Source organism: Hemitrygon akajei, chromosome 7 (assembly GCF_048418815.1).
Source record: "Hemitrygon akajei chromosome 7, sHemAka1.3, whole genome shotgun sequence".
Classification (NCBI taxonomy): domain Eukaryota; kingdom Metazoa; phylum Chordata; class Chondrichthyes; order Myliobatiformes; family Dasyatidae; genus Hemitrygon; species Hemitrygon akajei.
In genome coordinates this window covers 110,363,637-110,378,942 of record NC_133130.1, presented here as the reverse complement: position 1 = coordinate 110,378,942, position 15,306 = coordinate 110,363,637, and the positions used below count along the sequence as shown (strand labels likewise).

At 42.7% G+C, this 15,306-nt stretch overlaps 1 protein-coding gene across 6 annotated transcripts in view; it reads right to left on the bottom strand.

Annotated features, from left to right (window-relative positions):
* dop1a (DOP1 leucine zipper like protein A) overlaps nucleotides 1-15,306 on the bottom strand; it is a 182,781-nt gene that overhangs the window by 77,703 nt on the left and 89,772 nt on the right. For all 6 annotated transcript variants that reach the window (XM_073051710.1, XM_073051712.1, XM_073051714.1 and 3 more), the window contains 4 exons: nucleotides 10,683-10,913; nucleotides 8,200-8,809; nucleotides 5,082-5,356; nucleotides 3,173-3,325 (listed from right to left, as the gene is read on the bottom strand). In XM_073051710.1, coding sequence (XP_072907811.1) covers nucleotides 3,173-3,325; nucleotides 5,082-5,356; nucleotides 8,200-8,809; nucleotides 10,683-10,913 — 1,269 coding nt within the window. The remainder of the gene's footprint in view (nucleotides 1-3,172; nucleotides 3,326-5,081; nucleotides 5,357-8,199; nucleotides 8,810-10,682; nucleotides 10,914-15,306) is intronic.

The window sequence follows — 15,306 nt, the reverse complement described above, 5'->3', positions numbered from 1 at the left end:
CTAAGAGTCTCTGAAATGTTCCCAACACCCTTTGTGTAAATATCCTCTCTCTGACATTCTCCCCCACCCCAATACTTTCCTCCAATCACCTTAAAATTATGCCATTTCCACTCTGGGAAAAGAAGTCTCTGGCTGTCCACTCTGTCTATGTCTCTTATCATCTTGTACACCTCTGTCAAGTTATCCCTTATCCTCCTTCACTCCAAAGAGAAGACCCCCAGCACACTCATCCTGTCCTCATGCAACATGCTCTCTAATCCAGGCAGTATCCCGATAAATCTCCTCTGCACCCTCTCTGAAGCTTCCAGATCCTTCCCATCATGAAGCGACCAGAACTGAGCATCAATATTCCAAGTGTGGCCTACTCAGAGTTTTATATTTAAATATTTAACAAAACGGGAAATGTAATATCAGACAAGAACCAGCTACTACAAGAATCACAAAAGGTGCTCACTACTAGAATTGACGGTGCCTTGGGAAGACCAGACTGAGGAGGTGTTTGAGTGTTAGAAAGCCAAATACCAGGAGCTGGTAGAGCAGTGCCAGAGACAGGGGTGGAGGCACTATGTGAGCCTATGGAGATGGGTATCAAGGTTTTGCTGACTGCTAGATCAACAGAACCTACTTTCTCCTTGGCATTACAGGGGACTGCAAAGAAGAGAGTCATCAGGACAGTCATAGAGGTTGCTGAGTGAGCATCCAGATGGCTATGGATCAAGAGACGCTGCTGGGACATAAACGGGGGCCTGATCAACCTGGCTGGGTCGCCTGGGCGAGGCTGTCTGATGTTGGAATACCTGAAACTCACGATGACCCTAGGTTACATGATTGATGTTGTGTTTCAGCGCATCCAAGGATGTACCTCAGCATCATGCATCTTGAAGGTAGTGGTTTACAGTATATCACGGGGGAAGCTTTGTTGCTTTTGGCGTGTGACAGGAAGACACTTTCTAAGAGACAGGGCAGGGTAACAGGCACTTCCGGACCCACCGCAATACCCAGAGTTTTCATTCACAGCAATTTACATTTATTGCTTCAAGTCTCATCTCAAAATGGTCTTCTAGGTGTTGTCAACAACATAATCTGTGATGTTTAGATAGTAACAATGTTTGTTGCAAGGGGGTGGTTTTAGTTCAATACACAAGGTTTCTTTCACTTACATCATTGAGTAAACCTGATCAATCTCTTCCAATTCACACTAAGTGCTTGCATTACAAGAACACATTTTAACAGAAAAGGCAAAGCATCCAAGACTTTCCAATCCACAGGAATTAGACAGCATGTGCAGAAATACAAACAGAATATGCTGTGAGAAGAGGAAGGTGCTAACTGTGGAGACAGAGGAAGATTATCTCTCATCACAGGTTCGTCTAAGTATTCCTAAGCATTTTAATCTCAGATTTTGAAAATTTACAGCATTTTGGTTTTCTGTTCCCATACTTGCTCCATCATGAGACCCTCATTAACTTGTTTAATTCCTAAGGCCATTGGAAAAATTTTTAGACCAATTACTTTCAGGTCAAAAGACCAGACTGCGAATATAACATTATCTTGCATCTTATAGTTACAGTCCACAGATAATAACCGTGCATCCAATTGGAAGAAAAATATTTGGGCCATCAAGTCAATACTAGCTCAGTCCCAACAATGCCATTCCTTCACTTATTTCTCAGGACCTTATTCCTTCTCACATAGCCATCAACTTCACCCTGATTTTCCTGCCACCCATCCACACAAGGGATGGGTGCAATTAACCTGCCAACAATATGTCTTTGGGGTGTAGGTCACAGGGAAATCCTGCAAATTCTACACAGACTGCTCTGGAAGTCAGTATCAAGCCTGTGGTCATTGGAGTTGTAAAGTAATAGCACTTGAAAAGAGAAATCTTTCACTCAAAACAAATTTAGTTTTTCACTTCTTACCAATGACTCTTAATTAAGGGGCAACCTTCCTGAACTAGCCATCTTGGAGGCACGAACAACACCCAGCAACTGTTATTTTAAAAAGAATAAAAACATGCATCTAATAATCGAAGTTCTAAGTAATTTTTATCAGAATACCTATACGTCACCATGTGCAACCCTGAGATTCATTTTCCTGTGGGTATACTCAGCAAATCTATAAAATAGTAACTAATAACAGGGTCAATGAAAGATCAACCAGAATACAGAACAACAAGCTGTGCAAATACAAATATAAATAAATAGGAATAAATATCAAGAAAATAAAATAACAAGATAAAGAATCCTTGAAGTGAGATCAATGATTGTGGGAACATCTCAATGGATGGGCAAGTGAGTGTAGTTAACCCCTTTGTTCAAGAGCCTGGTGGTTGAGGGGTATTGACTGTTCTTGAACCTGGTGGTATGAGTCCTGAGGCTCTTGTACTCTCTACATGATAGATACAGCAGTAAGACAAGAATATGGCCTGGGTGGTGAGGATCTCTGATGATGGATGCTCTTTTCCTACGACAGTGCTTCATGTAGATGTGCTCAATGGTGGGAGGGCTGACATATTCCTAAGTCAATGGTACAAAAACAGATGAGTGAATTGCTAATACTTTGGAGCTGGGGATGAATAGAATTCTGATCTTTGCATTTCCTGGGAGGCCCGTTGTGGGACACTCCTTAATGTTCCAGGGCTTCAAATCCCTGGCAGATCTTACCGAGCTGGGAGAGAGGGGCTGCATTAATATCCACTGGCAAAGTTTTGAAACTGTCGAGACAAGCCTGGAAATTGCTCCTCCTAACTGTACACTTAAGTTTCTCTCTCTGTTGCACCTTTCTTTCAAGTAGTGATAAGAGCTACGACAGAACAAACTCGTGCCCAGGTACGATTGGAACCATGTATTGTCCTCATGTTCATCTGCACAGGGCCCAGCACATGTTTCAGGTCCAAAGGATATTTCATATTATTTGTAATCACCAGGGCAAATGGATAAATCTGGTCAGAAGTGTGCGCGCATGTGTGTGTGTGTGTGTGTGTGTGTGTGTGTGTGTGTGTGCCTGTGTGTGCACGCGCGCGCAATTCCTGCCTGCCTGTTAAAGCTTTACATGACATCCGAAGACAGCCAGAATGTCACTGCAGCTGTGGATTTATCGAGGGCAAAAGCAGTAGCACTGATCCCGATGCAGTAGTGGCTGCCACATGGCGTACATGAAACCCCCATACCTTATCTTTATGCAGCAGTTGCTGACTTATCACATCTTCACATACACTGGAAGATGGAACAAGATTATGCAGCTGATAAAACAGTTCCACGCTCCTCTGATAACACTGAGGTGTCTTCTCCCCAAGCTGGTTCCAAAGTGCCACTGCCGCTTGCTTAAGAGAAGGAGAAAACAGAGTCACTGCTACTTTAATTGTTAATTGATAAACAGTGCAGCGTGAACACTTTCTATAAATTTGCTGGTTACATTTGACCACGGATGGTACAGTGTAATCATTCCACTTCTTTAATTTGTTATTCCTTTATAAATTCCAGTAAAGCGCATGTCCACTCTTTCCCACTGTGGTTATTTATTATAATCCATATCCTTGCAATTCCCAAGGATGACTATTACATATCTATATTTAGAAATACAGTGGACTTCTGGTCCAATCAGCTGCACTGCCCAGCAGGCCTGCCCATTTAACCCTAGCCTGACTGCAGCACAATTTACAATGACCAATTAACCTACTAACCGGTACGTTTTTGGAATGTAGGAGTAGCACTGAGACGAGAACTTGCTTCATCAAGGGACAGAAAGCTATAAACCAAAGATATACCTCAGGTTACTACAGAAAGTGAGGGAGGAGACTGCCGTGTCTTTGGCGATGACCTTTGCCCACTGGCCACAGGGGGAGTACCAAATGATTGGAGGGTGGTAAATGTTACTCCTTTGTGCAAGAAAGTGAGTAGTGATAACAGGGAATTGTAGACCACTGAGTCTTACTTCAGAGATGGCCAAACTATTGGAGAAGATTCATAGAGACAGTACAGGTGAGCATTTTTGGAGAAGCATAATCTGATTATAGCCAGCATGGCTTTGAGAATAAGTTTCTTTTATGAATCTACTGCATTAGGTAGGGGCAAACTGCATAAGCATAAACAGCATATTACAAGGTGTAATTAAACTTGACTGAAGCACCTTTAAAAAAAATGCTTGTATTAGCATTTAACTAAGCCATGCAGAATGATGTGTGATTGCTATTTTAATGACAGTCACTGGGGAAATAGTGTGGAGATGAATGTATGCCAATATCTTCAACGGAAGCTTTTCATGTTGCCACAATATTTTAAGGCATAGGATTAAGTTGAGAAGGGAAAGATTTAAAAAGGGAACTGATAGGCAACTTCTTCACACAGAGAGTACTGTGTATGTGAAATGAACTTCCAGAGAAAGTAGTTGAGGCAGGTGTAATAACAACACCTAAAAGACATCAGGATAAATACACGGACAGGAAAGGTTGAGAGGGATAGGGAGAAAATGTAGGCAAATGGGACTAGCTCAGATGTTCAACATTCAAAGTAAATTTATTATCAAACTACACATATGTTACTATATACTACCCTGAGATTAGGGAAGGAATGGTAGGCATTCCTTATGGTAGTATAGCAGTGGTTGAGTGTGTTGGGACTCCCTGGTGCTGTAGGCAATACGTTGATAATTGGGCAGAGATTTCTTCAAGCAACTCTGGCAATGATTTGAAAGGCTTAGGAAGAGGCTGCTTCTTGTTTGGTAATCGCAACACTCAATACTTAACATCTGCCTTTGGTAGTGTGTAAACTACAGTCAGGATCACGGAGGAGAACTCACTCCAACTGGCGTCACTTAATCATTAGATGTCCCTAGGCCAGCATGGATCAGATGGGCCAAAGGGCCCATGTATGACTTTACATTATTAAAGGTATTCTGGTCATGACAAGCAAGCTTTTGAAATGTTGCAAATCTAAAAAATTCCATCAAACAAAATTTTACGTGCAATTTTCATCAGAATATAATGTATAAAAAGTTGTAATTTAGTTCCCCGTAGAGCAGTACAAATATTAGCACCCAAGAGAAGGCAGAAAGTCTTAAAATCTTAAAAATGTACTCACCTTGAAAAATTCAGTCTTCTGAACCATGAACTTGAGGTTTCCTAGTGTTAGTGGTGGCATGATTACCACGGCCACTGTGCCCTGGTTTGGACTCCGGGGCTGTGCTGGCTCGAGGCTGTTTAAGTTTTCACCACTGACAACAGCAACCGACTGAGCTAGGCCAACTAAATCGAGCACCAGGGAAATGGCGACACTCTGAATGCTGAAGTCACTGGCAAAACAGCAGGCAGTCATGAGGGTTTGGAGCCAGAGCGGGGGCTTTACCTGTGCACAATCTAAAGAAGAGAACATGAAGCCTTCAACTTAACAAAATAATAATTGGGGAGAGTTATGTTGAAGTTAACAAAAGAACATTAGAAATAGGAGTAAGAGTCAGCCATCAGACCCACCGATCCTGCTTCGCCATTCAATAAGATCAAGACTGATCTGGTTGCGAACTCACCTTCACCTACCCACCTTTCCCCACAACCCGTAATACCCTGACTATGCAAAAATCTATCTAATTTTGCCTTAAATATACTTAATAAAGTAGCCTCTACTGACAAGAATACTAATAAACCAATTTAATAACAGTGAAAAACCTTTCCTCCTAGCAGAGGTATCTAGAACTACACATCTGAGGAAGAACATTTTCCAGTTGGAATCTGGCACACAGTGCCTGAGTGGGTGGTGGGGGCGACACTTAAGATGCATCAGGACAGGCACTTGAAGACATCAAAGGCTACAGACTAAAATGTGGTCAACGGCATCTGAATAGATAGGTTGCTCATAGTTGACGTGGGCAAGGTGGGCTGAAGGGGCACTCTGTGACTCACAATGAAATGTGATCTTTGTTTGAACTAACATTTGCCATGAGGAGGCAACATTGCTAGCACATGTATGTGGCCAGTCAAGACCTTCCACATAACTGAAAACAAGTTCAAAAGTGGAGGAATTAGGAATTAAAGAAAGCACTGTGAACTGTGAGAGGGAGTTACCAGATCAATGACTACTAAATTATATACCCAAAGCTTATTTTGTTTGTAACAAATTGCTTTTGCGCTTGTGAACAAAAAGGTTGATTAATTGATGTAGGATCAAACTCCAAGTGGTGTTCATATTCCTAGGCAGTAAAACTTGGCAAACAATACTTTGAATTGCAGGCCTCAAAAAGGATCTGTTTATAGCAGAGTTGTTTTCCATAGTACAATTTCCACACTTAAAATAAATATTTTTCAAAAAGTCATTTGTAGAAACAATTAAGGCATGAATCACAACTTTTGGAATGTTTATTTCCAAAGTTCCCATTCATGTCTGAGCTGTTCATAATCATTCCTGTCATCTTACTAACCATTCCTGTTATTAAGAGCTGTGCTTACTCACTAACGTGAAACACTTCCATCTGCTGTGAGGTCAAATGTTTTGAAGCTTTGGAGAGGGTGTAGAAGAGGTTTACCAGGATGCTGCCTGGTTCAGAGGGCATGTGCTATCACAAGAGGCTGGATAAATTTGGTTTTTCTCTGGAGTGCCAGATACTGAGGGGAGATCTTATAGAGGTTTACAAAGATTATGATAGGCATAGAGAGAGTGGTTTCCCTGGGTTGAAATGTCTAATACCAGAGGGGGCAGGTTCAAGGGGGATGTGAGAGTAAGTTTTTTTAAACTCAAGAGAGTGGTGGATGCCTGGAATGTGCTGCCTGGTATGGTGGTAGAGGCAAATGCATTAGAGGCTTTTAAGGGACGTTCAGATGGATATAAGGAAGATGGTGGGACGTGGAATGGTGTCGTTAGGAGGGATTAATGTTTGGGTGTTTTTGATTTGTTTTCTCACTGGTTCGGCACAGCATTGTGGGCCGAATGGCCTGTTCCTGAGCTGTACTCTTCCATGTTCTATGTTATATCAGGTAGGGAAGAGTCTAAATACTAGTCCTCGGTATTCAGCAGTGTTAACGCAATATTTCATCAAAAATTGAAGACAACAAATTCTGGTAAGGTGGCGGCACTTTCGATCGCAGCAGCTTCTAAGGGATCAGCCAAAGGTGTTACTGTCTTTTTCAAATGCATTTCTTATGAACGCAAGATTCTGCTGGTCATTAAGAACTCGTTACTGCAGTCCTACCCCATCAGTGGAGAAGCTGAAGGATCTTGCTGCTGCCTGCATCAGACAGGTGCCTGAGGAGTCAGTGCATGAAGGAAGTGTGCAGTCTAACAGCGAGTGATCATCTCAGTAGTTGGCTTTCTTATGATCGCAAGACCCTGTTGGACATCGTTAATGTGGAACGTTGGTGAATGGCAGGGTCAGACAGCGGGGGCACGGACTTGACTGTAGCAAGGTCTAGGCCTCAAGCCACTGTGTTGCCTATTTGCAGCCACCTAACATAGAGGAGTCTCAGTCAGTGTGAGCCACCAGAGACTGCGTGACACGGCATCCAAGCTGGGGTCGGTGCTGCACACCGCCCCCCCCCCCCCCCCCCGTGTTCATTTGGCAGAAGACAAGCTGTCTTGTGTTTGACTGCAGACTACTGCAACATTCATAGACTCGGGGTCTTGGACTATATTTTTTGTGTGACTGTATGTTACTGACATATGTGCTTTGTGCTGTGTGTGACTGTCAGTACTGCCTTTTGCACCTTGGCCCTGGAGTAATGCTGTTTCATTTGGCTGTACTCATGTATGGTTGAATGACAATTGAATTGCACTTGAAACACAATGTAACAAAGCCTTACCACCCTAACCAGCTGCTCTGCTGCTCTGAAGGGAAGAACCAACAAGCACATGGACGTATCACCCCTCGTTCCTTCAAAATTACTGGGTGAAGACCCTGGAGCTCACTACCTAACAGTACTGTGAAGCACCTTCAAGACTTTGACCAATGTATTCAAGATAGTGACTCACTTCTATCTTCTCAAAGGACTGAGGAGTGAGCAATAACTGCTGGACTTTCCAACAATGTCTAGATCCCAAGAATGACAGCAAAAAAAAATGCAGAGCAGAACGCAACAGGACAATTTTTACAGAAGACCTCAATAACACCAGAAAGTTGTCCCAATCTGACAGAGGGGTCACATGTAGTGACATTGAGGACCAGATAAAAGCGTTATCTAACTCTACACGCTGAGAAGGATGCATGAAAACTTACCAGCTTCTGATTTATTGTTATGAGTCAAAGATGACAAATTTCCTTCTGAAATGTAAACAGGAAAGCTGGAGAACTCAAAGAAAAGTTGGCACGCAGCAGAGAAGGACTGATGATACTCTTTGGCCTGTTGATGAGGCTCTGTTGCTGGAAAAGCTCCATCACTTTTGCCAGCAAAGCTTTGGGCATTGCTTTGGCTTCTGTCTCCACACAGGTCCATGTGGAATTCTGTTGCAAAGGCCTGGCAAACAACTTCACTAGGAATAATGTAAAGAGTAATAAGCTGGGTCAAAAACTGCTCAAAGTACTCTAGACAGTACTGCATTGTTGTCTTCTGAGTAGAGGTTCCCACAGGCACGGCTGGTTTATCCTCCTGTGATGTTGACGATGGCACCACAGTATCCCCAGACCCAACAGTGGAAGCAGTTTCAGTTTCTGAGGAAGTGCTGCCCTGTGGCACTGACCCTTCCACCAGGACTTTGTCAATATCATCTGTTTTGTCGGCTTGGTATTGCACAAACTCAGTGAATCCACTCTCAGAAGACTGGCTACTGGGAGGGTTTTCTCCATCTTCAAACACGTCACCAGGTACTCCAAGGCTGGCTGATGATACCTGCATAAAGAATGCATAGGATGGATAATGCCAGGAAAAGGAACAAACAGTTTAGTAAAAATTTCAGGTCTTGATAACTCATTTCTAAAGTAAAGTGAAACCATTTTTTAAATGCATAAGATTTCAACATGACAGAAGGTGCAGGATAGATACAGCTCAAAGAAGTTATCAAAAAGCAGGATGACACAACCGTAGTTGCAAAGGGAAATCAAAGCCAATGTAAAGCCAAAAAGAGGGCATATAATAAAGCAAAAGTTAATAGGAAGGTAGAGGACTGGGAAGCTTTCAAAAACCGATAGAAGGCAACTAAAAAACCATAAAGAGGGAATACGAAGGTAAGCTAGCCAATAATATTAGAGGATATCAAAAGTTTCTTTAGATATATAAAAGAGTAAAAGAGAGATGAGAGTAGATATTGGACCAATGGAAAATGATGCTGAAGAGGTAATTATGGAGGACAAGGAAATGACAGACAAACTGAATAAGTATTTTCCATCAGTCTTCATCATAGAAGACACTAGCAGTATGCTGGGAGTTTGAGAGTGAAGTTTGTAAAGTTGCCATTACTAGGGAGAAGGTGCTTGTGAAACTGAAAGATCTGAAGGTAGGTAAGTGAGCTGGACCAGATGGTCCACAGGGATCTGAAAGAGGTGGCTGAAATGATTATGGAGGCATTAGTAATTATCTTTCAAGAATCACTAGATTCTGGCATGATTTTGTAGGAATGGAAAATTGTAAATGTCACTCCACTCTTCAAGAAGGGAGAGAGGCAGAAGGAAGGAAAATATAGGCCAGTTAGTCTGACCTCAGTGATTAGTAAGAATTTGGAGTTGATTGCTAAGGATGTGGTTTCAGGGTACTTGGAGGCACATGATAAAATAGGCTGTTGTCAGCATGGTTTCCTTAAAGGAAAATCTTGCCTGACAAATTGTTGAAATTCTTTGCAGAAATAACAAACAGGATAGACAAAGAAGGATCAGTGGATGTTGTGTATGTATTTAGATTTTCAGAAGGTCTTTGACAAGGTGCAGCACATGAGGCAGCTTAGCAAGTTAAGAACCCATCATATTACAGGAATGATACTGGCATGGATAGAGCATTGGCTGATTGGCAGGAGGCAAAAAGTGAGAATAAAGGGAACTTTTTCTGTTTGGCTGCAGGTGACTAGTGGTGTTCCAGAGGGGTCTATGCTGGGACCGCTTCTTTTTACGTTATATGTCAATGATTTGGATGATGGAATTGATGGCTTTGTGGCCAAATTTGCGGACCATACGAAGATAGGTGGAGGGGCAGGTAGTTTTGACGAAGTAGGAAGGCTGCAGAAGGACTTAGACAGATTAGGAGAACAGTCAAAGAGTAGCAGATGGGATACAGTGTCAGAAAGTGTACAGTCATGCACTTTGGTAGAAGAAATAAAAGGTTCCCTCAATGGAGGGAAAATTCAAAAATCTGAGGTGCAAAGGGACTTGGGAGTCCTCGTGCAAGATTTCCTAAGTGTTTACTTGCAGGTTGAGTTGGTGGTGTGGAAGGCAAATGCAATGTTAGCATTTATTTCAAGAGAGCCTCACTTGGAGTATTGTGAGTATATAGAGTGGCGTCCAGAGGGTGCTGAATCTGGGGAATTTGTTGCCACAGGCAGCTGTGGAGGGCAAGACATTGGGTATATTTAAGGCAGAGGTTCACCATTTTTTGTTTAGTCATGACATGAAAGGTTATGGGAGAAGGCAGGAGGAGACTGGGGCTGAGAGAGAAATGGATCAGCCATGATGAAATGGCAGTGCAGACTCGATGTGCCAAATGGCCTACTTCTGCCTCTGTATCCTATGGTCTTATCTTATAGAGAAATACTCTATAAAAATACAATAGAGTTTACCTTTTTCTCTTCCTTCTTTTGCGTAAAGGTGGAGTGTCCTGGGAAATACAGTCTACACTCTGCCCCAGGTGACAGCAAGGGCGGCTGTACTTTACTTAGTATCTTTGAGCACAGCTTGAGGCAGTCAGTGAGTTCAGAGAGGCATAATGCCTGCAGGTGGCTGGTCAGAGCCGAGACCATCCGCACCAACAACTGGGGCAAGTGTTCTGTCTGAATCTCAATGTACGTCTCCTATGGATCAAAAAGACACCTTCAGTCTGTTGTTTACAAACAAGCAGGCCATACATACAAAGCAGAAGCAGACTACTGAATCAAGGACTTGCAGTTTCAAACAGGAATTGCAATTTTCCCCTTCAACATGAAATATAATTAGCAAATACTGCCATCAAGTAATACACTGAACTCAATAAAGCTGAATAATCCAGAAACCCAATTTTCAATATGAATTTATTTTCCCAGCAGGAAGTCATCTCCAGAATTGCCCAGTCAGCATTCTTTCAAGACAGGAGATGAGTAGGAAGAGAAATGCTCTTTGTGCTTTATCCGAGACAAGTCAGCGGGATAGGTAAGGGTTTCTTAACAGATTAGTGATGGAGGCCATAAGGGGTTAGGGTTGGGCACCGCGGTAGCATAGCGACTTAGCATGATGTTATTACAGTTCAGGGCATCTCACTTCAGAGTTCAATTCTGGCACCGTCTGTAAAGATTTGTACGTTCCCCTGTAACCACACGGGTTTTCTTTGGGTGCTCCGCTTTCCTCCCACATTCCATAGACGTACCGGTTAGTGGGTTATTTGGTCATTGTAAATTCTCCTGTGAGTAGACTAGGGCTGAATAGGTGGGTTGAGTTGCTGGGTGATGCAACTCGTTGGGTCAGAAGGGTCTGTGCTGTAACTCAAGATAAATAAATAAACAAACAAACAAATGCAAGTCAAATTTTGACAACCAAGTAGTTTCCAATCAACCTTGCAAACACAAGTAGTACTTCAAAGCATTGTCCATAAACACTCATGGAAATGAGGTGAATGATAACAAGCACAAGTATATTCTCCTGGAAGTGTGGCTGAAAATTATTCAAATAAAACAATATCAAGACTTCAAGCTTTAGCTGAGTACAATTAACCAAGCAAAACCTCCTTAGCTTTAGTAATAGCCAGTTGCAGCAGAAAACAGGGGTCTCAGAAGTTATTTTGATTACAAAGCCATCCTTTATTGCTCATTCCCAGTTGTCCTGCAGCCACATTCCCAAATCACTTCAGTCTTTCTGGTTAAGATACTCCCTTTAACACAATTGGGCATGGAGTTCCAGGATTCAGATCTAGCCACATGAAGAGTCAGTGAAGTATTTCCAAATCAGGAGAGTGTGCGACTTACTGTGGAATTGACAGTCACCTGCCGCCCAAGGGGTTTGCGGGTAGCCTGGATGAGGGACTGCAGTGCATTTAATTGATAGTACACACTGCAGGCACCTCGTGAAGAGAAAGAATATTTAGGGTGTTGATTGTGTATCAAACAAGTGAGTCAGATTCAGAATCAGGTCTGATATCACCGGCATTCATTGTGAAATTTGTTGTTCTGCGGTAGCTTTACATTGCTACTCTGTTGAGCTTCTCCCATGTTGTTGGAGCTGCAGTAACCCAGTCCATCAGACCCCGACATGTACCATGCTGCTGGTGGAAATGGTTTAGGGTGCCCGGAGGGGAGTCATTTCCTTCAGGATATCCAGCCTCGATCCACCTTTATAGCCACTGTATTAATCTGGCTGCTCCATTCACATTTCCTTTAACCAAATTAGTTAAGATAATAGCACCTAATCCCCTCTGCCTGCACACAGTCCATATCCCGTCACTTTTTGCACATTCGTATACCAATCTAAAAGCCTCCATTGTTACTGCCTCAAATATAATCCCTTACAATGCATTCCAGGCACCCACATTTTCTGTATTAAAAAAATGGCCTGTACATCTCCAATGAAGTTACACCCCTCTCATCTTATCCTCTAGTGTTAGACATTTCAATCCTGGGAAAAAGATACCAGCTGAATCATCTTATGTGTCTCATAACTTTGTAGACCTCTATCACATCTCTCTTTAGCTTCCTCTGCTCCAGAAAAAACTTTCTCCTCATAGTACATGCCCTCTAATCCAGGCAGCGACCTGGTAAATCTCTTCTGTACCCTCTCCAGAGCTTCAACATCCTTCCTACGGTGTGGTGACTAAAATGAAATACAACACTCCAGAAGAAATCAGCAAGTCAGGCAGCACCTGTGAAGGGGAATAAACAGTCGATCTTTCGTGACAAAACCCTTGGTCAGGACTGGAAAGCAAGGGGACAGAGGACAGTATAAGAAGATGGAGGAGGGGAAGGAGTACAAGCTGGCAGGTGATAGATGAAACCAGGTGAAGGGGGAAGATGAGTGGGAGGGTGGGGGAAAGAGGATGAATTAAGAAGCTGGAAGGAGACAAGTAGAAGAGAAAGGGTTGAAGGAGGAATCTAATAGGGGAGGACTATGGGAGAAAGGGAAAAAGGAGGGTCACCAGATGATAGGCAGGTGAGGAGAAGAAAAGGGATGTGAGGGAAACCGAGTGGAGAATGGAAAAAGAGAGAAGGGGAAGGGGAAAATTACCAGAAGTTAGAGAAATTGATGGTCATGTCTTCAGGTTGGAGACTACCCAGTTGGAATGAGGAATTGCTCCTCCAAACTGAGAGTGGCCTTATCGTGGTTGTCGAGGAGGTATGAACGGACATGTTGGAATGGGAAGTCGAATCAAAATGGGTGGCCTCCAAGATATCCCCCTTTTTGTGACAGATGGGGTAAAGGTGCTGAATGGAGCAGTCCTATATTGAGTCTCACCAGTGTAGAGGAGGTTGCACTGGGAGTGCTGGATACAATAGATGACCCCAATAGATATATTTCTCTTACTTCCAGTAATTTCTCCCCCTCCTTTTTTCACTTATTTCCCCATTCTTACCCTTTCTCTTCTCTTCACTTGTCTATCACCCCCCTCTGATGCCTCTCCTCTTTCCCTTTCTTCCATGGTCCACTGTCCTCTCCTGTCAGATTCCTTCTTCTTCAGCCCTTTATCTTTTCCACCCATCACTTCCGAGCTTCTCACTTCATTCCTTACCCCTCCATCCACCCACCTACCCCTCACTTGATCTCACCTATCACCTGCCAGCTTGTACTCTTTCTCGTCCCCTTTTTATTCTAGCTTCTTAGCCTTCCTTTCCCATCCTATCCCTTTCCTGAAAGCCTTGATGAAGGGTATCAGCTGAAACATTGACCGCATATTCCTCTCCATAGATGCTGCCTGACCTGCTGAGTTCCTCCATCATTTTATGTGCTGCTTAAGACTTCCAGCATCTGCAGAATCTTTAATGTTGTTAATACTTCAGATGCAGCCTGACCTGAGTTTTATGAAGCCGCAAAATAACTTTCTGACCCCTGAACTTAGTGTCGTGATTAATAAAGGCAAGCAAGCCATACAACTCCTTTACCACCCTACCTACTTGTTTCAGGGAGCTATTGACTTTGACTCCAAGATACCTAGATACCTCTGTACATCTATGTTGACAAGGGTTTTGCCAATTTCTGGTCAATGGAGATTGTCAGTATGCTGATGGTGGAGGACTTGAATAGCAAGGTGGGTGGTAAGACGCTCCTTATTAGAGATGGCCATTGATTGACAGGCACTCTTGTGTTGCGTATATTACTTGCCAATAATCTGACGTTGTCTGAATGTTGTCCAGGTCTTGCCACAGGCTGCTTCATTTTTTGAAAATGAGCATTCTGCATCAACTGTGAACATCCCACCTTATGAAGGACAATTGGTCACTGGTGAAGTACACGTGCTGCAGCTCCTGAGGAACTACCCTACACACACTGAACCAGGCTTGACTGTGACAGTAGAGTGAAGGATATGCTTGGCCATGTGGTTACATATTGTGCTGCTGGGTAGTTTTGAGATGTCATACCTGTAGCACACAAATCACTTTGCATGACTGTCGTGTCTCAATAATTGAGGATGGTCTCTCAGAACTCGGTCCCCAAAAGGATTGTTGAGATAGTCAATTCTACCATGGACAGAGAGATGGATTGGAAAGACTGAGATGTGTTGGTTTATTCCTCATAGTGTTTAGCTCACTATCTGCCAGTTTGACACCTGTCCTTTAGGACGTGGTCAGTAGTGGTAATACCAAGCCACTAACTGTTGGATAAACAAAATATTATGAATTGAATGAGTTAAAATTAAGATGCAAATTAATTCCAAATTAGTTTATTTGGGAGTGATTGGTCAGGGTGTGACTCCATCGTACTTTGCACATTATGAAAGAAAGCTGTGAGCAAAAGAAGATAATACGGAAAGCAAAGCTGTTATGTATCATCACATTCCTCGCAAACATTATCTCATGGATGGCAATTCTCAATCTGCAAAAACGGCTCAGCAGGTAGTAAGTGTTAAAATCAACACAGATGTAGATATGAAGCGTTCTCAAAGGTCGACATAGTTCCCGAAACTATATAAAATCCGTCTACTTTGTCTTAAGGACAATATCAGCAACACTAAACATACATTCTGAATGTTACACAATAAATATTCAATGTTACCAGGGATTCTGATTC